Source organism: Podarcis pityusensis, assembly GCF_964106645.2.
Source record: "Podarcis pityusensis genome assembly, chromosome: 2".
Lineage (NCBI taxonomy): Eukaryota > Metazoa > Chordata > Lepidosauria > Squamata > Lacertidae > Podarcis > Podarcis pityusensis.
In genome coordinates this window covers 90,212,213-90,237,387 of record NC_138029.1, presented here as the reverse complement: position 1 = coordinate 90,237,387, position 25,175 = coordinate 90,212,213, and the positions used below count along the sequence as shown (strand labels likewise).

The 25,175-nt window shown below is 41.5% G+C and overlaps 2 protein-coding genes across 6 annotated transcripts in view; one reads left to right on the top strand and one right to left on the bottom strand.

The window, feature by feature from the left end:
* Positions 1-1,378: 1,378 nt before the first annotated feature.
* MBD4 (methyl-CpG binding domain 4, DNA glycosylase) lies at positions 1,379-10,988 on the bottom strand. 4 transcript variants are annotated; one of them, XM_080995537.1, is made up of 8 exons: positions 10,770-10,988; positions 9,537-9,797; positions 7,575-8,368; positions 6,679-6,753; positions 5,621-5,755; positions 4,465-4,614; positions 3,101-3,204; positions 1,379-1,668 (listed from the first exon to the last, which is right to left on the bottom strand). In XM_080995537.1, exons 1-8 carry the CDS (start codon positions 10,814-10,816, stop codon positions 1,591-1,593), a joined length of 1,644 nt encoding a protein of 547 aa, XP_080851663.1. In that variant the 5' UTR covers positions 10,817-10,988; the 3' UTR covers positions 1,379-1,590. The 4 variants fall into 4 exon arrangements, 3 of the variants coding, with proteins under 3 accessions (XP_080851663.1, XP_080851665.1, XP_080851664.1); XR_013982982.1 differs by lacking the exon at positions 1,379-1,668 and adding an exon at positions 1,675-2,424 and having other exon boundaries at positions 2,798-3,204; XM_080995539.1 differs by lacking the exon at positions 6,679-6,753.
* Positions 10,989-11,259: 271 nt separating this feature from the next.
* IFT122 (intraflagellar transport 122) overlaps positions 11,260-25,175 on the top strand; it is a 66,700-nt gene continuing 52,784 nt past the window's right edge. The window contains exons 1-10 of one of the 2 annotated variants that reach the window (XM_080995520.1): positions 11,260-11,415; positions 13,506-13,572; positions 15,145-15,229; positions 15,541-15,619; positions 16,827-16,903; positions 17,583-17,649; positions 19,712-19,858; positions 21,779-21,946; positions 23,456-23,531; positions 24,129-24,320. In XM_080995520.1, the coding sequence (XP_080851646.1) occupies positions 11,375-11,415; positions 13,506-13,572; positions 15,145-15,229; positions 15,541-15,619; positions 16,827-16,903; positions 17,583-17,649; positions 19,712-19,858; positions 21,779-21,946; positions 23,456-23,531; positions 24,129-24,320 (999 nt within the window). In that variant the 5' untranslated portion in view covers positions 11,260-11,374. The remainder of the gene's footprint in view (positions 11,416-13,505; positions 13,573-15,144; positions 15,230-15,540; positions 15,620-16,826; positions 16,904-17,582; positions 17,650-19,711; positions 19,859-21,778; positions 21,947-23,455; positions 23,532-24,128; positions 24,321-25,175) is intronic. The other variant, XM_080995521.1, reaches the window with a different exon arrangement.

The window sequence follows — 25,175 nt, the reverse complement described above, 5'->3', positions numbered from 1 at the left end:
ATTTTATTCTCTTGTAATTCCCCCCCCCCCTTTTTATTATTGCTTTCAAGTACAGATAGGGTGAACCCACAGAACCAGCATGTTGCCACAATCAGCCATTTGGAACTATGTTTTCTATTAAGGCCACTTACTTTTATTTAAGGAAAGGGCTGGTGCTGTGATGTTTTCACTCTAGCAAACACTGCTCTTTGCAGTTTTCTTTGCCATGTTCATTTGCCACAGAAAATGTGCCCAAGAGTCTTGCAGCTTCTTAAGGATTAATTTATTATGTTATACCCCTTCATGGCATGGAACCTTCACAAATGCAGTGAGCTATGGCCCATGGTAGCTTATGCAAGAGTAAATTAGTCTTTGTGGACCAAGATTCTTTGCGATTTTTCTTTGAATGATGTTTGATTATCACTGAGCAAAAATGGCCCCACCATAAATGAAAGGCAGGCAAATAAAAATAAGTGAGATTCACATGTTGTACCATCAAACATAACTTCTTTCCCCTCCTTGCCCCCATGGTCTTCTGTGCTCCTCCAGGAGCATATTTTGGGGAGCAAGAAACCCTGTGAGCAAAATGAAGCCCTGTTTGTGAGAACAGAAGTCCATTTCCCAAGTAGTTTGCAATCCACACCTAAGCACAGATGAGCAAATGTGGAATCCTGGAGCAAATATGGCAAGTACTGCATTCCTCTCCCAGTCTTGCTGCCACCAAACTGCCCAGCACTAAGCTATGGTTTGCCTTGGTATTATGCCCAAACCTGGGCTTCTGGTTTGTCACCCCAGACAAACCATGAACGATAGACTAAGAACAAACCTTGTTTACAGCTTGTGGTTTATCTGAAGCAGGACAAACCATAAGCGAGGGATTTGGACATAAACCTAAACCAAACTGTGTTGCATTCAATTAGCTAGAAATCTGTGCTTAAGAAGTTTGTCCTGGGCAGGACCTATTAGTTGAGAGAACTGGGAGGAAATAGGAGGAAAGAGTTTGCTAAGAATGTGTTTTATTGTTACGAATAAGGATTTCCTTAAGAATCAGTTGAATTTATTTCTTATGGTTAAATGGGTAGACATAAAACCATGGCTTACCCCAGCTAGTGAAAATCCATTTACACTTAAACTTAGCTCCATTTATTTCAGTGGGTCTACTCCAATTATGACTTAGTTGGTGATGTTTAGAGAAGTTCCTATATCTTGAATTTGTAACAATCTAATATTATATGCTATAGGGACTTCAGTAAATACAATACAGAACTGCATCTACCATAGAATAAATTGGAGGATTATTCTGCAATTATGTTGCATTCTAGTAATATTAAGTAAGCTTCATGGTTGTTTGGTACAGTATTTGCAGTGTTGAAGGACTGAACAATTTAGAAAGTGTCACTTAATATTAACACAAGTCTTAGTCAACTTTAATTACAAAAGGTCTGAACAGGATTATGTACATAAACCAATGCTGAAATTTAATACACAATGTCCAATATACAATATATATATATTAAAATGTTTACATTTATAATAACCAAGAGGGATGATTGAAAGAGTTTGATATTAAAACCCCCCCCAGTAGATAGTGTACCTACACAGAGCTATACATTAATTAATATTCAATTTATCATGATTTTCCCGCAGCCAGGCATGATATACATTCAGTTTATGGTCTTGTGGCTGTACCTGAAAAAGAATCAGCATGTTAACCATTTTAATTAAGAAATACAAAAATTGTATTAAGCTCAGAGTCTCAAGCACACAAATGGAAACCATTCTTTGGCTTATTGCCATAATTTCAAGTACATTTACTTGGAAATAAGTCCCACTGAACAGCTTTGGGCTTACTTTTGGGTCAACAGGAATACAGTTATACCTCGAGTTGAAGTAGCTTCGGGATAAGTATTTTTGGGTTGTGCACTGTGGCGACCCAGAAGTAATGGAGCGCGTTACTTCCGGGTTTCGCCGCTCATGCATGCGGTCAAAATGACATCACGTGCATGTGCAGAAGCGGCAAATCGCAACCCGCACAGACACGTGTTGCATTCGCTTCTGGATGCGAACGGGGCTCCGGAATGGATGCCATTCGCATCCAGAGGTACCACTGTATGCTCACGCTGCAATTGTGTTTGCTACTACAATAAAAGGCAACTCGGAATCTTCGCGGTGAAGGGTTGAAGATAGTCCAGCTTTCTCCTCTATTCTGATGCCTACAAATTCTTCTGCAGAGCTTATTGCTGCATCTTCTGCAAGGCATGGGCGCAACCAAATGGCAGTGCTACATTGCAGGAAGGAAACATGGGACTCTGCACACCCACCCCATCCCAATGCTGGTTCTGAGACTATTGCTTCATAGCAGATCACAGAGCTGTACCCAGTTGCTTTGTGCAGTTCTGGTTCATGCTCATTTACATGCGAGGGACTGAAGGGAAGCAGAGCCACCTCAGCTTTGCGGAGAGGCAAGCTCTGTCAGGCTCCTCCTTCCAACAACTGCCGCCTGGCAGCAGCCGTTACACCAGAGGACGATCGTTGGCTGACAGATCAGCAACTTTTGGCTCTTCTCTCTTTTTTGTGACTGCTTTTTGCTATAGAACACGGTAACCTAGAGCTAGTGCCTGGGTTTGCTTTTCCCCTCCTCCCTCCCAATTGCTTTTCCTTTTATGTCCTGTCTCTTAGGCTGCAGGCTTGAGAGTAGTGTCTTCTTATTGATCTCTGTTAAGCTGCTCCAGGAGGCTTTGTTTGGTGGATGAAAAATCATTTAATTAAAAACAAATAAAGGAGAAAGGGCCTGCCCTCATCGTAGGTCTTGTACCACACGATTAAGGGCTTCTTATTTTAGGGCCTTGGCCATTCCATTATATATTTTTATTTATTTATTAAATTTGTATACTGCCCTTCATCCATAGATCCCAAGGCAGTTCACAACATAAAAATACGAGATAAAAACCACAAAATACATAATAAAAAGAACAGCAACAAACAACCAATAACCCCATCCATCCACTCCCACAACACATTTAAAAGGGTATCAGATGTTATTCATCCAACAGGCATTACAAAAATCAAAAGCAGAACACTTAATCTTTCATTGATTTAAGAAGATGGCAGCATCAGTTACCTCTTTCCACTCATTGATGCAAAAGATCCTGTAAGAGTCGTTTCCATATTTTCCAATCCCATGCAACTCAATAGGATACCTCCACTGTTTGACCAAGTATTCATCTAGGGATTAAACAAACAAAAACGTACAATAAAATATCCAAGACTGGATTCATTAAATTCACCTTTAAAACTTCTGAAAACATGCATCTTTGAATAAGAGGTAAGCTACACAGAACTTATTTAAAAAACAAAAATGGGTGACATCTAACATTTGTCACTCTTGGTAACAGTCCCAGTGAAATCAATGTACTTGATTCCAATGGGTCTACCCTGTGTGTGACTTAGGCTACACCTTTAAAGCACCTTTGAAACACATTCTTTATTTCAAAGAATTCTGGGCACTGTAGTTTATTAAGGGCTGCTGGAAATCGACACACTGTGTTGGGTACACAACACCTGGTAGGCTGATACTACAAGGAATCGCAGCAAGTTATTACTAGCATGCTACATTGATGCTGACAGAAGTGACTAGAACGACATCTATAAATAAAAGATAAAGTTTAGAGTTTCAGTATTCTAAACTGCAAGACACAGCATAGAAGACATTAAAATGTCGTGTCACAGATGCAGCTCTCTTGTCACAGATGTCAATAAGATCAGCAGTCTTTTTACAGCAGAAAGGAAATGTATAAATGCTGTATGTGGACTTAATTTTTTTCTCAACTTCCCCACTTCCTCATTTGGTAACCTCTCAAAACTTTTTTTTTTTTTTTTTTTTTTAATGTTCTGTGCTTGGATAGTTCAGCAATTCAATATGGACGGTTTTCAAAGGGGAAATGTCACCACTGTTCTCCAATCTTTCCCCTCCCACTCCAAATGTTGCTTCAAGGTGACAAGTCTGTGCCCACTTACTGAGGAGGAAGCCTCATACAACACAGCAGAATATAAACCTGAATAGGATTGCACTGTTAAAAATAAATAAATCCTAATGCCAAATCTCTCAAATATATTTTGTGTTAGTTCTATGGATCTGAAGAACATCCAAGCTTATATAGAGACAACTTTGGAAAAAGAAACTACCAGTAAAAGAATAAAATAGAAATGCAGTTTCATGTGCAGAGAATGTGTGTTCTCATTCCACTGGATCATAGCCTTTAGTGTTGTAGCTCAGTGGCAGCTGGAAAATCTCCAGATCTCGTCTCAGTCATGAATTCACTAAGTGGCCTTTAATATACCACCATCTCTCAGCCATGGCTTCCCATCTGTAATATGAGGATAACAACACTGATCTACTCTGCAGGGCCGTAATTAGGATTTTATGAGATAATGTACTCTTTCTCAAACAAGCTATAACATACATTACATGCCACGAGTTGCTACCTGAAAATTTGATGATGGTCTTTGCTCTGAGTTCATAAAGGCCAAGAGGTTTAAGCAACTCTGACATTTCCTTCCAGTTTGCAGCTCTTGCGATTTCAGGTGAAGGATATTTCTTGAAAAATTCCCACAGCACAGGGATGGCCATCTTACCTAGCCAGATATAAGACAGTGAATAGTAGGGTTTCTACTGAATTTCTTTGCAAGGCTGGCATAGGCACATATGCCGAATTGCTAATGCAGATAACGTCTAATCTCATGTAACAGCTACTAAAAGTAACAAGACTAAGAAGCATCTTCACGTAATTGTCCACACTTGGCATGAATCCTGCTGCCAACGTGTCTTCTGGCCACATGTATGTATAGCAAAACAGATGCATGTGTTTACTACACATTACAATCAAATGACTTCTACAGGAGAAAATTAAGAGTTGTGTGAAGAACTCCCGCGGCACAGAAATATATTTTGTGTTTCAGTACAGACACAGAAGATGCGTCATCTCAATTTTTAAAGGTATGCATGATCCCAAACTTGTATAACACATTCAGCAAATGGCAAAATTTAGGTCTATTCTAGTCAACCTGCTTATTGAGCATTCATCCTGATTTGCTTACGCAAAGCTTAAGACGAAGATAAACTATGTGCAGTATTTACTGAGCATTCATTCTGATTTGGTTAAAGGGCAGCTACACAACAAACATTTATACTGATTTCCATCATGTCTTCCCGTTAGTCATTATTTCATCCCATGCTTTTCAGTGCATTTCCCATCGTTTTCCTAACCGCAAAACAGTGGTTTTTTTTATGTATTTGTTGCATTAGGATGACAGAACTGCAGAAACCCAAAGTTCCAGTATGTGTTGGAATCCCTCTTGCAAAAAAACGGTGTCATCATTTTAGTAGCCCTTTTTCCACTTCACATAGGTCAAGGCCAACATTGGCCCTTTTCTCTCTTCCTGGGGAATATGTGTGAATCAAGCAGAGCCATTTACCATCTAGCCAGCCCCCATGGGAAAAACTTAAGTAATCAGTTCTGCCCACATAAGAGATTCATGAATGCTCCCTAGCAGCAGTGTGGGACTGTATAACTGGAAAGCCGCTCAACACTGGTGTGTTTGCAAGTGAGGGGCTGGGCGGGGGAGAACATAAGTCTTGTACCTGAGGTCTTATTCAGAAATATAGTTGCAATGAGAAGTTTCCATGGATCATGAAAGAGTGTTTCTTGGACCAAATTAAAAGGAGAATGAGGTGGAGTCCATTTCCGAAAGGCCTTCCTTCTAGGTGGGCTTGGAGCTATACAGAGAGAGAATCAAAATGTGAAATTCAATTGCCCATCTTTTATTTAAATACATTGTTTTCCTTAAATCAATCTGTGTCTCTAGACAGAAGCAGAAAGAGGATCGTTTTGACTGCCTCTTCTGGCTCTAAGGAGCCTGGTACAGAAACAGCTCTTTCAAGAGCCCAGTGGGATCAGCTGCAGTGAACAAGATCTAAGAGATGCCTGTCCATGTTGTAAGCCTTCATCTTCATTTGCCCAACTAAGATTGCAATCCTTACTGGGTATTGTGGTTTGTTTAAATCCCACTTATTAAAGTTGCTTCTACAATATCAGTCACCATAGTTTGATTGTAGTTTGTCCTGAAGCAAGAGTTTTAAACAACTACAATTCTCCCAAGTCTCGCTGTAATGAGGAACTAGGGTTTGTTTAACATTGGAAGAAGCTTCTGATAGCCTCTAGTGCACAAAAAGAGAGAACGCACAAGGCAGTGTCTCACAGTGGCTTATTTACATAGTGAGAAACCATAGTTTTCTAGGCTCACAGTTAGCTTTTTTGATTGGATACCTTACTATTCAGATTTAATTTACTCTCCCAATACCAAACATTTATGAAGTGCTCATATCAACCAAAAGCTGGTAATAATCTGACCCATTAATCTGACCCACTACATGGAAAGGAGTAAGAATTATGGATAGTTGCTGTGTAATCTCTTCTTACCTCACATAAATTCTATCACAATCTAAAGCACTTTTATTTGGAACCAAGTACCAATAAGTTAAGTGGGCTTATTTCAAAGTAAATGTGTGTACTCTTAGCTATGCAAGTGAGAAATACATTAGATTTACTTCTGACTAAATCTGGCTAGGATTGGTGTGCAAATTATATTGCTAAATCTTGTAACTCCCCACAAGGCATTTTCATAGAAAGCATTTTTTACCTCCTTGAATGAATTTACTAGAAAAATATGGACTGGTTTTCCTTCTCTCCACTTGAGGTCTTCGAAAATTGTCCTCTAAAATGTTGAAAAGCAAAGTAAAAAACAAATGCAGATATATATATATATAATTCATTGCGAATTTGTATAAAACTAAGTACTGCACTATCTTTGTATGTGCCATTCTCTTACAGAGGATCTTCTATCATTAAAGAGTGGTGGATTGGGAGCCCACTGTAGTCTATCCCAGCAACTACACTGGCTATGTTTGGAAGATCGTTTCTCAGCTTAATAAGCAAAGATGTGAATAAGTCTTCTGGTGGTGCACACAGCTCATTTGCTCCTTTCTTTGGGCTTTATCCAATGTAGTGTTAAGCCAGGGTTCCATCAGCTCAAGAATACCTGCAATTGCAATGTGACATGAGCCATGCACTGGAGGGGGGATTTCTGTCACTCTAGCAGTAATCCTAGCACTGATAGGACAAGTTAGTAGAATACCACCTTTTGTGCAAGTGGGAACAAATCAAGAACTCTTCCATTAACTATGATTTCCCAGGGAGCTATGGTTAATGACTTCAGAGCCATGATTTGAAGCTGACTGATCCGGGCAAGCAAGAGGCATTTATTATGGTTCAAGGAAAAAGAGAAACATTCTAGCCAGGCAAAAGCACTCGAGGATGCAGGGACACTGAGAGGGGATGGCAGACTGGAGATAGTCCCAAGGACCAGACAGAGGTGCTTAGACGGTCACATTCAGCAAAATTATGTGAACACACTCAGGTAGACAATACTAGCCACACCAAAAACACAGAGCATGAGGCAAAAAAAGCTCATTTGTACCACTGGCCTGATTATCTCCACAGGAAATTTAGAAAAGAGCTCTGCTCTGAAGAATATACCTTTTACTGATGTAAAATAGCTCTCATCACTGGTCTGTGAGTCAGTAACTTCCATATCGGAAGCAATGTTTAACTCCTGGCTCCCTGAAGGCACCCTGTTTCTCTGGTTTTCCAATTCTGAAAAGTTTTCATCAGCTGCTACAGAAACTACGCTGGTGGGATCCTCATCACATTTTAAAACTTCTGTGCTTGACTTGTGTTCCAAGACAGCGGCTACCGGTCCAACGTGCAACTCCACGTTTGGTTCAGAAACCAGCAGCTCGTCCTTTAAGCATGTTTTCCTTTTTCTTGAGCCTCTCTGGCACACTTTATGGACACTGTTAAAAATGTATGTATCTTTTTTCCTTCTGGGATTTTTAACAGTTTCTGCCCTTTGACTTTTTGGAGGTCGTTTCCTCTGTCTTGTGTTATAGGCATCATCCAGATTCCCCGTTTCTGAACCGCATTTAGCTTTCTTAATCTGGGTTGTCCTCTGAGCAGCACTCCTCTCTTGGGCTTTGAAACAGGAATCCTTTGAGGGGTCCTCTGCAGTGGGCCCATCCTGCAAATCAGCACTGGTTTGAAATTCCAAAATCTTATTTTGCTTTTCTTCACTGCTTTGCGGTCCAAGATCTAGAGTCTGGTTGCTAGTGATACAGTTCTGTCCTTCTGACCCCAGAGCCCTTGTGCTTGATTGAATACTGTCCCGAACAGAGACAGAAAAATCGAAGTCCTCTGATTTAAGAACAGCCTCTCTGTTTTTTTTAAAGTACTCCAAAAGTGCACGTCTGGATCGGACCTTCACTCCTTGGGGACTAAAAGGGAAAAAGACCATCATGTAAAAAGCAGTCAAAGGGCAATGTTGAGTGGAACGCAATGTTGCACAACAGGACTTCACCTGCTTCTTCTCCCCCCTGCAGCAACCGCACCCCCAAAATCAGCTCTGGAGGGTCAGAGTAGGTTCTGAGGGCATGCAGGGGGGTCAGCAGGGAGAAAGAGAGGATGGTGAAGTCCCATTGTAGGAGTGTACTTTTATTCCACTCTCACATGGAAAGGGTTGGATACAAGTTGTCAACTGTAGCCACCCTGTAGATTATATTGTGGAAAGACAGACTATACATTTTTCAAATAAATATATATTTTGGAAGATCAGAGAGTTGAAGCTCCAATACTGAAACTATTTGTAAGCTGTTATAAATGCATTTACAGTTAAACAGTGGTGCAAGTACAGCTGCCTTGGGAATTGCAGCAGAAAGATGAGATACAATTTTAAATGAACACGAACTTAGTATTTGTAAATATTATAAACACAGATGTTTTAGATAGCATAGAATCCATCAGCATGACGCTTGGTTGGAGTACTAAAGGCGAACACAAAACTATGTCCTGACTGCATATGTGTTTCTAATCATAAGGAAGGCTATCAGGAGGATTTGAAGTTGTTGCTCAGCTGAACACTATTATTCTTTGGAAAAAAGCTGTCCAATGCCCTCTGCTTCTGGAGAGCTATGGGGGCAGGGGCAGGTTACAACAATGCAGACTTTGAGTCGGATGAGCAGCAAAGAGTGATTATAACGCAGGAGATGGGGAGAAAGAGGGGGCTCAAACTGTGGTTAAGAAGGAGGAATGGAGGGGGCTGCTGTGTTGTGGGGGCTGCTGCTGTTGGTGGGTCACGGCCCCTTTTTTCTTGATAGACCATTCACCCCTGGATATGTAGATGAAACAGTACAGAAAATTGCATCTGCCAAATTTCTGAATGTCAGGTTATTGTCAAAGCCGTGAGAGTTCTGTCAGAAAACAACAGCAATACCACATTTCTTCCTTTCTTTAGTTAACACTTCAACAAGCTTAAACATAAAAAGTATATTTACACTTCTCCCTATTATAAACATAATTATGACAGGATGACTCTCAGTGCACCAAAATATCATTTGGATGACATAAGATGTACAATGTCAAGATTTACAAGCAGCACTACTGTACCTGACAAAATAGATGTCATATCTTCCTTTTGTTTTGCCAGACTGCCTTTGCTTTATTATCCTTTCCCATCCTTCAGGAACAGCTTTGCGACACAGAGGAGCCAGGAAAAATACAGTTGCTTCAGACTCTTTGCACCAAGTTAGACTTTCTGTGATGGTCTCAGTAACTTTCTCCTTGGGATCAACACATTCCCCTCCTGCTGTTATAAGATGCCCTTTCTCTTTGTCCGCATCTTCAGTCAGGTGCCTATTGCCTATATCACTGAAAGTGAATTATCAGAATATCAGAACAAGCTTCACCTTTTTGTAGCCTTTCCTTAAATAGACATTCTAACCTCTCAATCATTTTTAATGCTTTTTTTTTTTGCATCTCCCTCACATTTCCTTTTCGGTTGTTCCAAAACTGGTTTATTTCTGGCAGAGTAAGATGCAATAAATTTTGCACCTAAATGTAGAAAAATAAGGTACAACTTAAGCAACAGAGAGCCCTGGTTTTATTTTTCGGGCTTCAAACACCAATTGCCTAAAAGGTCTGGGTGAATAAGGAGGTCTCCACTGGTGCTGGAAATGAAGAGGGTGCCAGGCAAGCCTTCCTGGGGAGGATTTTCTATAGCTAGGGTGCCATCACTGAGAAGGCCACCTCGGAGGCAGCAGCCCACCGTTCCTCCTCATTTGGTGGGAGCAAGCAAAGCAGTGGTAATGGGAACCAATGGGGCAATAGAAGCAGGAGGCTCAGAACGGCACAAGTTAAGAATGGCTTTATTCTGGTTTGCAGTACAGTGGTACCTCGGGTTAAGTACTTAATTAGTTCTGGAGGTCCATTCTTAACCTGAAACTGTTCTTAACCTGAAGCACCACTTTAGCTAATGGGGCCTCTTGCTGCCGCCGCGCCGCATGAGCACGATTTCTGTTCTCATCCAGAAGCAAAGTTCTTAACCTGAAGCACTATTTCTGGGTTAGCGGAGTCTGTAACCTGAAGCGTATGTAACTTGAAGCATATGTAACCCGAGGTACCACTGTATTGCCATAGCCCTCAATCAGACAGAAGACCATCATGTCAAGGCAGCAGAACGCAGGCGTGCCATTTGTCAAACTGCTGTGACATCACTGCATGCAAACGAAAGGTGATGATAGTGAGGGTGATAATAGTTGCTTGCAAAGCAACAGGCCGAGGGGGGCGTTGCCTATTTCAAAAGCCCCGCCCTCGCCACTCCCTCCTGCGTTAAGTCCTTACCTGCCGTCAGGCTGCCCCGTCGCCCCTTGAACTAGCGCCAAGGACATCTTTCCTCTCCTCTCTTGTAAGGCGGCAAATTCTCCCGCGCCTGCTCGTACGGCGCGTGCGCATTCCTAACACGCGCGCCGCCAACCCGCACAATGACAGTAACCAAGAGATCTCTCCCTCCTATTCGCGCCGGGATCAAACCTCGCGAGCAGCGCGAATTACACCTGAGTGGGCTTTTGCGCACGCGCACTTTCGACATAAGCTCCTCCTCTTTCCACACCGTCGTCCCACCCGCCTCTAATATTAATATTGCGCGTCCTCCCCCGGGCGTCATAGAAACTGTGGTTGGGGGGCGGGGAGGAACTCGGTGGAGAGTTCAGACATGCGCAAGGGCGTGCGCACAACCAAGGGCGCTTCGCTCGTCGCTTTTCCCTTGGGCAAAAGGGAAGGAAAAAAGGAGGGGAGGGCGCGTGAAAACTGCGCATGCGTGTTGCCTTGGGTTGCAGCCCGGCGTCCTATGTACACAAATAAATAAATAAATAAAGGAAAGCGGGAGTTGGGCGCTGGGGGAGGGGCAGGTAGGGAGGTGGCGAAGGGGATGCGCCGGAGGGGGAAACATGCGAGCTGCGCTGACCTGGAGAGATAAGGCCGAGCAGTGGTAAGAAGGCGCCTCCCTGTGACAAGCCTAGAGGGTGGAGTGGGTCGGTGGGGGAGGCCTGGGGGGGGGGGCATGGAGGAAAGGAAGTGGGGGCTTCGACCTCCAGCCAAAAAATAAGGCCTCCTCAGTCCGCTCTCCCTACCAGCATCACCAGCAGTAAGCGAGTCGTGAGGGGGCGGCGTGCAATTTCATCCCGCTCGCGGCAGGCAGCATAAAACCTCCGCAGCTTCCCCCGCGACCGTTTCTGAAGGCAAATGAGTTAATGCAGCCAACTGCAGCGCTAGGGAAAATGAACGGCAGCAGCAACAGCAAAAACAACTTAGAAAGATGCTTCCACGTTTAAACTGGAAGCCACAAAGCTGTTAAGATAATGCTTTTGCTGCAGGCAGGGAGCGCGTGGGTTTTCCCTTTTGGTGGAAGGGACACAAAGCGAGACCCTGGCAGGTTTCAGTTGTTGTGTGTCTGTGGGGGGGTGCGCCTCCCAGAGCCTAAGGTGCTTTATCTGCATTCGTTGCCAAAAGGGGTTTGTGGGGTTTTTTTTGAGGCAGACAGGCCCCTCTGTCCCCTCGACGGTCCTATTATGTCCGTTGATTTAACGTAAGATCTTCCCCGCTGAGTTGATGTTCTTACGGTGCTCCATCGGTAGGACTGGAACCCAGCCAGATGGGCGGGGTGCAAGCAATAAAATAATATTTAAAATCCACCATGGCCTATACTGGTTGTTTTACTCGCTGCCTCAATTCTTGTACTGGGCAGGTGGGTAAAGCTTTCATGAGGAAACTTCAACAAATAGTTGATGTAGGTTCGTTTTCCCTCTAACCCCATAGGTAGTATATATTGCAGCACATCATCTTAAAATTCAAATGCTTTGGTTTAATTGAGGTGTATCTTTTTTGGGGGGGGGGGTACTATCTGTGTACACTTTGTGACATTGGTCTTCAGCTGGTGGGTTGGAACTCACCTGATTGCCACACCAGCAACATTACTGCTGGGTCAGACCATTGTCCTCCCGTAATCCACCACCTTGGCTGCCTTTGTAGCACCTGTGATTTCCAGCAACTCAGAGTCATAGGCATATTGCCTCTGATATTGGAGGTAGAACGTAGCCACCTTGGCCAGTCACCGTTGATAGCCATGTCCTCCATAATTCTCCCTTTTTAAATGTATTTTTATTAAAGATTTTCTTGGTTTACAAAAGTATGTGCAATGTCTCTTTCTCCCCCCCCCCCGTAACATTTTTTACAGATCAGTTTCATTTGTTGAGACCGTCACTGCCCTCTGTGGAAGCAAATACCATAGTTTAACTATGCACTGCATTATAAACACTCTCATCTGTCATGAATCTTCCAAAATTCAGCTTTGTTGGATGAGCATGATTTCTAGGGGTGTAAGAGTGTGGGAGAAAAAACAATATATCTAGCCACTGTCTTTATACCATGTGTAATTGTGTAAACGTCTATCTTGTCACCTATTACCTTTTCTGGAAACTTAAAAAAGTTCCAAATGCTGCAACCTTTCCCTTTAGGGACCCTTCACCATTTAGGTTGCCCTTTAAGCATTTATAACTCACATTTCATTGGATACTTCAGTACCACAGCAGAGAACAATTAAATAAAGCAATAATAAAAGATACATAAAAGATAATATACAATAATTACAACAGCCATAAAAACAAGTGTTTGGCTGAAATGTTGATTTTTATTTTTTTTTTTTTTACTGTGTGGGTGAATAATCCCCAGTTTTGTCTAGAATACGTACCTTTAACATAGATAAATTGCAATGGCTAGAGTAGCTAAATGAATAAAGTCAGTGTTTTGATGTAATGCTTTGAGTATGTAAATTGTAGCCTTTTGATTTGGCAGATATGAAATGTCTTGAAAATGGTATGATTGAGGAAATGTACGAATGACAATTGTGGTATATGAATATTACTCTGAACCTACATCCACAAATTGAATTCCTTTTAAAATACTCATTCTGTAGAGTAGTGATCTATATCTAGAGATCTTGTTTTTTATGTACCATATGGGAAAATATTAGGGATATGAGGAGTTTGGGGTGCCATTTAATACCTTCCTTTGCTTTCACAGTATATATGACCTTGCTTTTAAGCCTGATGGAACTCAACTAATAATTGCAGCTGGAAACAGATTACTGGTATGAGGTTTTCTTTAAAAAACAACAACCCACCCTTATTTGTTAATTAACATCTTGAAATATTTGGTAGATTAATTTATCAAAAGAACTCTAATTTCTTTATTATTTACTATAACACATATGGTAATCTATTGAAAGAACTCTTATCCCTTCTCTATTTAATGTAACACATTTTTTAAAAAAATCTTACAACTGTGATGTAATTTGACTATGTTAAAAGCTAATTACTTTTTAGCTATTTAACATCTTTAAACAGAGAGAAGGCTCTTGTCTTTGTTTTGATAAATTAAGCTGAGCTGGAAGAAGTCAACAGCTATTTTAAAAAGATACACCAAATTATCTATCTGCATATTTCATAGATGCTTTTTTCCAATTTCCTAATGTTTGTCATCATTATTTGTAAAGCTTGCTTCTAATTTCTTGGTGTGGATTTATGAATGGTTTCTAAGTACATGATATAAGAAGTTAAGTGAAGGTAGGTCTACACCGGCCTTGCAAATAAGCCCATAAAGATACTAGCCTGTGGCTTTTGTTTTTCATGCCTGAAGGCTGGTGGCTTGAATTTCCATGCTGGTTATGGAGAAGGAGGAAGTTCCCTTCTCCAGGTCAGTATGGAAATACAAGGTACTAGCCTCTGCTAGGGGAAAAAAAAGCATTCTAGCAAGAGTTTGTGGAAAAGGGATGGGCTTCCCTTCTTTTGTGACCAACATGGAAGCTAAGCAGACTGGCAGAGGTGGGACAAAGAGACTCATTTCTTCTCTGCCAGCCTGCTCACTTACCTGTATGGCAGGGATGGGGAACCTCTGGATATTGTTGGACTACAACTTTCATTGTCCTTGGCCAGTGACCATGCTAGCTAGGGCTGATGGAAGCGTATTTCAACAATTATCTGGAGGGTTGCAGGTTCCCCATTCCTGGTGTATGTAGTTTCATGCACTTGCCTCCATGGAATTTTTTCTTGCTTATGACAGTCGGGAGATTTATTAAATGTAAGGCTAGTCTCTACACTCCTTCGATAAGAGGTTGCTATGCGCACTCTGGAAATTGGTTTGGAGGGGTTGGTGCAGTGGCATTTAGGGCTTGCTGAAATAAGGCTTTCTCATAACTTTTTGGGGCTGGATTGTCCTTTTGATACCTTTCATTTCTAAGCCCCATGGAGCAGATTCACTACTCCTAATGTCAGCTCAGTCTGGCGCTGGCTAGAAGCTGTAACACAGGAATTTATTTTTTGTATCTAGAAGAAACAGAATAGACCTGCCCAGCCCTGCTCTGCTTTACCAAACCCAGAATCCCCAGTGGCCTTTATTTGTAATCACACTGGATATGAAAAGAATAGGGTTAGGCTGTTTGTCCTGTTATAATGCTGGCTTCTATGTGTCAGTCCATTAAGAAAATTACTTGTTGGAGCTGTATTTTAGAAGTCATGTAACTGCCACTTTAAAAAAATGAATAAACAGAAGAGAGCCTGTATCTGGACTGAGAAACATAGAAAGCTGCCTTGGTTTGTCTAGGGCTATAGTGTTAATTTGTGCGTCTAATTCTTAGACTTATCTCTTTATTTTATCTCTACAGGTATATGACACTTCGGATGGAACATTAATCCAGCCCTTGAAAGCACATAAGGATACAGTGTACTGTGTAGCTTATGCCAAGGATGGTAACTTAAACCTTCTGGATTTTTTCAAACCATTAGCATTTGATCAGGTTTCATAGGAACAGAGTGTCATTTGCATTTATATCCAGTTTATTATTCATAAAAAAATTTAAAGAAGAAAATTTGTATTACCAGGCAATGTCAGTACAGTCCATACTATGACAACTGAGTTTCATGTCAGACCAGAGTGTATGCAAACATTTGTAGATACAGGTTTGATTCTTGCTCATGTGAAGGCACTCAATTAATAGTAAATAGTGTCATTGCTTTTCTGTGTGCAATAAACTCATGTGAGCTTCCATAACATTCCCTAGGTAAGCGCTTTGCATCAGGAGCTGCCGACAAAACTGTGATCATCTGGACTTCAAAGTTAGAAGGTATCCTGAAGTACACGTAAGTGGATTGCTTCATGATTATTTTGCATGCCTTAAATATCAGTTTTGAGTATGGACTCCAGCCACTATTATCAATAATAGTAGAAGGAATATGAACACTGGTAAGAAGCTAAACATGCAAAGACAAAGGACATTACATTACATCACTTCACCAGGTTAACGGGAGAATGAGATAACAGGTTCTGAGGACTGTTCTCATTGCATAGCTCTCGAAAGGGTTTCGCTGCAGTTACTGCACTTCTGAATTTTATAGTACATATGCATTCTGGATCTGATATTGTGCTCCTATTTTCCTTGTTCACTTACATCACAGAAGCAGATTGGCCCAGCATTGTTTCTGTAAATTCTGCATAATAAACATTATGTTACGGGGGGGCGGGAGAAGTAACTCCTTCGAGATAACTTCCTGAAGCGCTTGTATTCAGCTTCAAAGGATAACAATATAAGTTGCTGGGCTGATGTGTTCTAGGTAAAGTTTTAGTTACTCATTAACAGCCCATTACCTTTTTCTTGTTTTATGTATTTAAGAAACTTTTATTCCACTCTTAAGGTAAAAATTGTCAAAGCAGCTAACGTAGCAAAAACTAAAACAATAAGGAATAAATAAGAACTGTGTAAAATAGTACCAACAGAAAGAGAGCTGAGTCAGATCAGAGCATTATACTAAAACCCAGTATAGAAAGGCTTGGGCAAATAAAAATATATTCCTGTGCCACCAAGAGGACAGCAGAGCCAATGCCAGTCAAATGCGCTTGCACTGAGCATTCTAGAACTGGGATGCCACAACTGAAAAGGCGCTTTTCATGAGCTGCCACTCACCTCTTTTCTGAAAGTAGGGGGACCACTCAAAGAAGGTTCTCTGAATGGGGTCTTGGTAACCAGGCAGGCCTGTGTGGGTAAGGTTTTGCTTAAGAGACTGGTCTCTGACTTTTGAACCAACTCTGGTGCAGTGTTGAGAATCACTATAGAAGTATCTCTGTATTCCTCCCCTCACCCCACACAATGCTTGAACGCTTTATATTTTCAAATAACCATATTGCACCCGAACTATTTTTAAAGCCTGTTGGATTTTGGTTTGATTTGCACTGAGCTCCTGATAGAGTTGGGTGAGGCTTAAAAAAATAAACATCCAAAGTTATTTGTTTATTATGCCTAACCAGTTTTCAGATTGTTTTGTTTCAGTGTTTCTGGTTAATTTGTTTTAGGCACAATGATTCCATACAAAGTGTCTCCTACAATCCTGTCACTCACCAATTGGCATCTTGCTCCTCCAGCGATTTTGGTACGTCTTCCTCATCCTTAGTTTCTTAAGGCCAAATCCTATGACTTCACATAGCAGTCAGGAATCAATCGGATAGAAATGCAATGTGTGTTGTACCATAGGTATAAGCAGTTGAAGGACCACAGGAAGTTGCTATACAGCAGATCAGACTGTCTATCTGACCCTGATCTCAGGCAGATCTCAGGTATCCAGAGCCAGTCTTGGCCACTATGAGAGCAGGATGCTGGACTAGATGGACCACTGGCCTGATCCAGTAGAACCACTGATATTAATGGACCTGTGTTCATCATGCTCATTTATTTCATTGGAACTACTCTGGCTAGGTCTAGACTTAGATACAACAGTTGGTTTCAAATAATCTATCATGTAGAATTCTTTTGACCAAAGAGATAACTGATTAGATGTGGAACCTTCTAGTGCAAAGCATGTGCTCTGTCATTGTGCTGTGGCCCCTCGCTTGTCACTGCTGTCAGATGGTGCATTGTAGCATCATGTAAAGCCATTATGCAGCACATAAGCTGGCAGAGATAAGGTGTGGCAAGGGGAAGGACTTTGGGGAGTTGTATTTTGTTAAGATTTAGGAACTCTTCTCTTTCACATTCCCTTGTTATTGGTGTGAATGTTTTCTTATAATGATGAATAAATTGGATGGTAACACTATGCTGTTGTTATTTTCAAGGTCTGTGGTCTCCTGAACAGAAGTCAGTCAATAAACATAAAGTTAGCAATAAGATCACCTGCTGTAGGTATGTAAATACTGCACTCAAATATAGTTTTATTTCAAATACTAAAACATCTAATGAGTTGCCACACGAAAGATTGAGAACTCAAGGCAACATGCAATAGAGTTAAAAACAAAACTGAAACAAATCTGACAATACAATAGAATGGACAACAAAATTGTCCTCTAATGAGTTTGTAGAATTTTATTATACATTTAATTATAAGATAAGGTTCCAGGATGGGTTGGAACAAAAGAGTAAGCAATTAAAGAAACAGATAAAAGCATTGTTATAAGGCACATAAAACACTTCAAAATTGAACAGAACACTACAAATATGTGTCAATAGCTGGCTTTCTCAGGTAAAGAATATGTAGGCATTATCATTTTGTGGAAGACCTTTCAAAATCATCTTATAATAATTTTTTATTTGTTTTCAATTACAGTCCAATAATAGTCTCATTATAACAATACCAATTTATAACACAATTATTAATATCAATCGTTCAAATACCAAATTATATAATTTAGATAAAGTGGCTCCCGCATGCTAGATTTGATGGTTTGATGATTTTCTTTATTTCTGTGTTCCAAAATCTTACTAATTTCAATTACATTCTGGTCATAATAATAATCCCTTATACAACAACTGCAGTATTAATAACTTCTATTCGTGTTCACACCTTAAATTATTTATAAAACTACAAGTGAGGAACTCAAACTATATCCTTGTTCTTCCTGTGTGTGACAATTATTCTGTTCGTGGTGTTTCTTCCTTTCCTTGTAAGATGTTACGTTTTCCTTTCCCCCGGTTGTTGCTGTTATCCATCATGCCTTGAATGGAGCTCATATCCCACTGTCGTTCCAGAAATTTCTCCATCACTCCGCCCCATGCTTCGTTGTTTTGCAACTTTAACAACAGCTGCAAAAGTCACTCTGTCCCTCTTGTCACCATTTCCCCTCTCAGCCTGCGAAGAGTGGTCTGTCGAACTGCAGACAACTCAATAAGGAACTATATCAGTTCCTTGGCAGTTCACAGACTCCTTTCATCCTTCCTTCCAACTGAAGACATATGAGCAATTATTCTTCCAATTAAATTAAATTAAATTCCAAGTTCTCTTAGCGTTATTCAGTTCACATCATAAATAATAAAGGATGGGGAAGTTTCCATCATAAACCTTTTGCAAAATAGAGCCTTCCTCCCCTTTTCCTTTTTTTACACAGTTTACACAGTTCTGTTTGATGTTATATTTTATATTTATAATCCAATTTCTTCCATCCTCACTTGTACAAATAAAATTTGAACTAACATTGAAAGGAGGGTTGACGAATCATAAATGTAGAGAATAAAACTTAAAATAAAGAAACCGTAGGCTCCCCCCCCAACCATCTTTTGCACTGAATGAAGTCTTATCTCAAGTTCAAACCTTAAAGTCCTTGCAATTGGTTTGTTCTGTAGTTTATCATTTCATCTCTTCTAGCATGTGCCTGTGCTTTAGTCCAATTAAGCTCTAATTAACAGGAGAACCTCTGCTTCTTAATGGCGGCGTTGGAGGGTTTTCAGCAGGCTTTTGCACTCAGTGCCTCCCTGCCCCCCGCATTCCATGCCGGAGTAAGAGCCAGGTACCAAGACGAACTGCGAGTGAAGCCCGTTCCCTCCTCCATTCCTGGGGGAAATTTGCAAGGATAATTACCCTCAGTCACCCTTGTTTTTGCTTCGCCAACGATCTTCGCCCGGTGTCATGGGGGCTGCTTCCATTAAGGCAGAGCGGAACTGGAAGCCGACCTTTCAAAATCACTATTCAGTTAAACAGAGGTTGCCTTATGCTGCTACTGCTCCATATTCCTAATTAGCATGTCCTCTCCTTCTTGGCATGTAGCTGCAGTTCATTTGGGCAAATGTATACTTTAAAGCCATATTTGTCAGTGCAGTGGAAGAGTTCAAGGAGTACTTTGTGTCCTCTTGAGCCTTTTATGCCCACCTCTAAGTAAAAGGTATAATTTCTGTAGGCCTCGTGACTCTCTCAAATGTTGAGGAGAGGGGAATTTTTTCAAACTGCTCTGTTATTATTCTTCCCCTTTCTCAGTTGGACTAATGATGGCCAGTACCTTGCTTTGGGGATGTACAATGGCGTGGTCAGCATAAGAAATAAAAATGGTGAAGAAAAAGTCAAAATTGAACGACCCGGTGGATCTTTATCTCCTGTATGGTCCATTTCTTGGAATCCATCAAGGTAAATGTTGCTGTCCCTATATTGTTTGTCTTTGATAGTGCCTGCACACTAGTCTGCATTTGACTTTTAACAGTAGTTCTATAAACATAAATAAGAAATCATTTTGATGAAGCTCAGAAGACTGGTTTAATGCTTTCATTTTCTTGGCAATATCAATAAAAATTCTTAAACTTTCTCCAATTTGAAGGGAATTGCTAGATGCTGAAGTTGCTAAAATTAACTGTTCCTGAATCTTAAAAAAAACCCCACAGAAATAAAGCACATTATAACTGATCAGCTCCCTCTGTCTGCTAATACAACATATGGGATGTGGGTTGGAGGTTGACTTTGGAATGAAGAATGCCTAATGCATTCTTGGATTGTTGAGACTCTAATAAAATATAAATATATTTGACGTATTTAAAGGCTTTTTAATGATATTTGTTGCTTATGTGTAGCCCTGTAGGTCAAAGATTCAATATACTCTATCTCAAATAATATACTGGATTTTAAAACAAAGGTAAAATACATCTCATATAAATTAAACAGCTGGAAGCATAATAAAACTCTGACCCTACAACTTAATCTAGCCCCCCCCCCCCAGGCTACTCAGTGCTCTTAGAATGCTCCTGGAAGATCTTTAGTGCTTTGATGAATGTTTCTGGTATGGGAGTTCCATAGTTTATAGGGAAGCTGTATTTGCATAGGTGTCCTGAGAGATAATAATCTCAGGAGCATGTGTCTGGTTAATTTTAGAGCTTGTAATACAAAGTGGGGAAGGAGGCATATATTTAGATATGCAGGGATTGACTGCTGCATCAAATGATATTTGTTAGCAATTGCACGTTTACTATTGTATGTACACACAAGAGGGAGCTGCAGCAAATTCTAGCTCCTTGGTATATGTACCTGTATGGTTCTTATGCTGTGCATACATAAAAAAAGTTTTATAAACAATTTAAGGGTTCATATAAAGTTAATACCCTGTTTCCTACTGTTGCACATTTCAGTACAGTCATACCTTGGTTTTTGAACAGCTTAGTTCTCGAACGTTTTGCTCCTGAACGCCACAAACCTGGAAGTGAGTGTTCCAGTTTGTGAACTATTTTTGGAAGTCGAATGTCCAGCGGGGCTTCCGGGGCTTCCAATTGGCTGCAGGAGCTTCCTGCAGCCAATCAGAAGCCTTGCTTTGGTTTTCGAACGTTTTGGAAGTTGAACAGACTTCTGGAACAGATTCCGTTCGACTTCCAAGGTACGACTATATTTGGAAACAGCTGTATTTTGAGAACATATATAAGAACCACCCTACTGAACCAGAACTAAAGGCCTAGTCCAACATCTTGTTCTCACAGTAGCCAACCAGATGCCTCTGGGAAGCTTCCAAGCAGCACAAGTCCAACAGCCCTCTTCCTGCCCATCATGCTCTCTAGCAGTGGGTGTTCAGAGGCACACCATCTCCAGTACTGAAGATATTACACAGCCATCATGACTAGTAGCCATTGATAGTCTTATCCTCCATGAATTTGTCGAGCCCCTTTTAAAGCAGTCAAAATTTGGTGGCTATTGCTGCATCCTTTGGAAGTGAATTCCATACTTTAACTATGTGCTGGGCAAAGAAGTGCTTTCTTTTGCCTGTCCTGAATCTTTCAACATTCAACTTCATGGGGAGGCATTGAAGAATGACAAATTACTGGTATTTTCTCCAACCTTATCCTTCTCTATCCCACAGAGGGAGGGTCATGTTTTCCTAAAGCCTGACAACCAACAGAGTTTGCACTGAAGAAGACTTACTGTCCCTTTTAGTAAATCTGGGGAAGAAAAGTTTCAAAAACTACCTGGGCAAAGTGTTTTAACATCAGGAGAGTTGATCTTGGGCTAATCTGTTTTGAAATTTGAGTTTTGTAGCAGTAGGTCATGTAAATGAACAATTGATATTTGCAGTCGATGGGAGAATCTCTGGAGTTCTAGAGAGAGCGAAGAGGAGGAGGAGGCAGGTCACGCCTGTTTAGAGGATATACCAGTTCTGAAGTCCATCACATGCAGTAGTCAGGGTAGTGAGGCAGAGGAAGAAGAACATGAGGAAGATGAGAGCCCTAGGAATGCCAGCTCGTGAGTGCAAAATCAGAGAAATAAAACTATAGTATGAAAATATATATTTAAATCTTAGCTAATCTGTCTCATTATCAATTTATAATTATTGCTTCACAGTATATAAACAAAACAGTATTTTATTTATATATTTGTGGCATTTATATTCTGCTATTCAGGTGGACTTCACAAAGCAGTTTACATGAGATTGCTACAACAATAAGCATTGGGTGTTTATTTTTAAAATAAGTTATAATAACATGGAAAAGACAGCCACTTAGACAAAGCTGTAATTGCTTCTCTCTGCTCCCCGTCAGGGCAATTGGTGGTGATAGAGAAGGGAGGGACCATTACCGGGAGCTGGATTATAGTGACTCACCAGACTATTTCTTTTTTCTCCACTCCACTCAAGGCAAAGTGGAACCCCCATCAGGGCAGATAGAGGCTCCTGTGAAGACTGCTGGATGATAGGGAAGGGCCCCCGCTGGAAACTGGATGATAGCAGCTCATCAGGCTATTTTGTGACTGCCTGAGGTTCCCTTAAAGCGACCTCACAGTGTTTGTCCATACTTTCCCCTTCCAACAAATTTCTCCATTCTTGACTCTTAAGGATAGTATCCAACATTTCTCAGCATAAGTTCTGGCAGTCTTCAACAGAGGTTGAATGTTTTCCCGAACTCAAGTTTGGGAAAATTTCCATGTTTGTGCAGCTCACCTTGACTCTGGGGATCTGTAGGCCACACAGATGTTGTCTGAAGAGATTCCTGGAGTTCCAGGTAATTGTTGAAAGGGACAGTTAATACAGGTCAACAGTGCTGGGCCCCGTGTTTTGTCCTGCTAATCAGAAACTGGCATTTTTTCCTCTTGAATAGATTGACTCCTACGGCTTATGGCAAAATAGCATTTATTTTAATAGACAGAACTTTAATTTACTTTAATAGAAAGGTTTGAACAGCAGTTTGCCAAGGATCATTTTGAAGGAAAACATGGCAACCTTCTGTAGATGGTGGGATAAGAGGTATATTTAGGTTTTGGAGTTGTATTTTCTTTTGCACTTGTGTGCAGTTGTGCAAGTGAAAGGGAGCTCTACATATATAAGAATGAGGGTCAAGGGACAGTTTTAGGTAAGGTGGGGGTGGAGACTCCTTTTCAGACTGAGGTGTCACAGCCCCTCCCAACCAACCTTCCAGGTGCTGCAAGCCACTTGTGAGCGCAGCCAAAATAGGCATGGCCAGGTACCTGTCTTCATTGCTGCTCAGCAGTATCAGCTAAGCTGAGGGACGAGGAGACAACCAGGAAGGGTTTGAACAACCCCTCCTCGCGATCTCTCTCAGAAACTACACACATCCACACAACACAGTCCTCCTTGCCTTTGCATCATTGGAGGCAGATGGGTGGAAGGGGATTAGAAAACTCTGTTTATACAGCTGACAGCCATGGTAGAGAACACTAGGGGCTATCTGTTGCTTTGTAGTTCATCAGAACTGTTTACAACGTATCATAATTGGCTTCTCCTTTTGTGCATGGTAGAGATGAACACAATGACATCTTAGCTGTGGCAGATTGGGGACAAAGGCTTTCGTTTTATCAGCTCAGCGGCAAGCAAGTAAGTGTTATATTAATACAATGCCTTGGAAAGTACACTTTTTATTTTCTTCCTGGGAAAGAACTGAGTTGAAAGTTCCACTTATCCAGTAAGGTGTGACTTTAAAATTATAGGCCTGCTTGCTGGCCCTTTGTACAGTAAAGCATTTATATTTTTCTATATAAATCATTAGCAGCTCATGGCTCGGATTTGCAAGTTGCTAAGGAGATAAAAAGCATTGTCTCCTTGATCATTAGCCAGTTCAAGCTGTACTGTTTCTCAGGTACGCATTAGAGTAGCTCCACAGCTGTGCTGAGTGGTGTCACTTGTCAGTATCGCCACATGCTTCAGAGCCAAGGACTGCTGAACAAGAATATCCTGACCAGGCTCCATTGACTGGTTTGAAGAACAAAACTGGTGTATGAGGTAGACTTGCCACCTACTACCAGAGCTAAAGACCCATTGTAACCTAAAAGCATTAATTAAGGAAGGAAAAGGAAAGCCTGTGAGATCAAACAGCGATATGTGACAGATTTAATAGGAACGTGTATTTAATTACTGTGTTACCTGTGAACTTTAAAATATATATATCGGATGTCTTCTTTCATATTGTTCTAGATTGGAAAAGACAGAGTCCTGAACTTTGACCCCTGCTGTGTTAGCTATTTTTCAAAAGGAGAATACATTTTAATTGGAGGCTCCGACAAACAAGTCTCCCTCTACACAAAAGATGGTGTGCGCCTTGGCACCATAGGGGAACAGAACACGTGGGTGTGGACGTGTAAAGCGAAGCCAGATTCCAATTACGTGGTAAGAGTGAATTGGTAAAAACCCTTGCACATGTGGAACTGCAAGGGGTCCCCCCACTTTGGGGTCATTATTTTGTTCCCACTCTCCTTGGTTCCAAAACCATCAAATGTGAGGGATAAGTTAGCCATGAGACATACAGTCGTACCTTGGTTGACAAACACCTTAGCGGTTGAACGTTTTGGCTCCTGAACGCTGCAATCCTGGAAGTGAGTGTTCTGGTTTGCAAAAGTTCTTTTGGAAGCTGAACATCCAGCGGGGCTTCCATAGCTTCCGATTGGCTGCAGGAAGCTCCTGCAGCCAATCGGAAGCTGTGCCTTGGAAGCAGTGGCGGAGGAACCCTCTCTGGCAGCCAGGGCAGGACGCCGAGGGGCGGGGCAAACCGCCCGGTGATGCACACGCGATATCCGTACGGAGTGCGCACGCGCAGCAGCCCGTATGGTCGCTGTGCGAGAGGTAGCCCGTACGGACACCTGTATGGATGGTGCGCCAGAGCAGCAGCATGTACGGTTGCTTTGTGAGAGGCAGGCCCGTATGGACGCCCGTACGGACGGTGCGTGAGCGGCGCCCATACTGACTGTGCGCGCCCTTGGCCGCTCGACAGCTGGGAGGAGGCAGGGGCCATCTTGTCGTCGTCCCCCAGAGTGGCCTGCCCCCTCTGCCCCCCACTTCATACGCCCCTGCTTGGAAGTCGAACGTTTTGGAAGTTGAACAGACTTTTGGAACGGATTCCGTTCGGCTTCCAAGGTACGACTGTGCTTCAAAACAAATGGCATGAAGGTGGCTTTTTACAGTTCTTGGAACAACATGTGTCCTAGGGACCATTTCATGCGTTACAAAGAGAGGCAAATCTGAGAA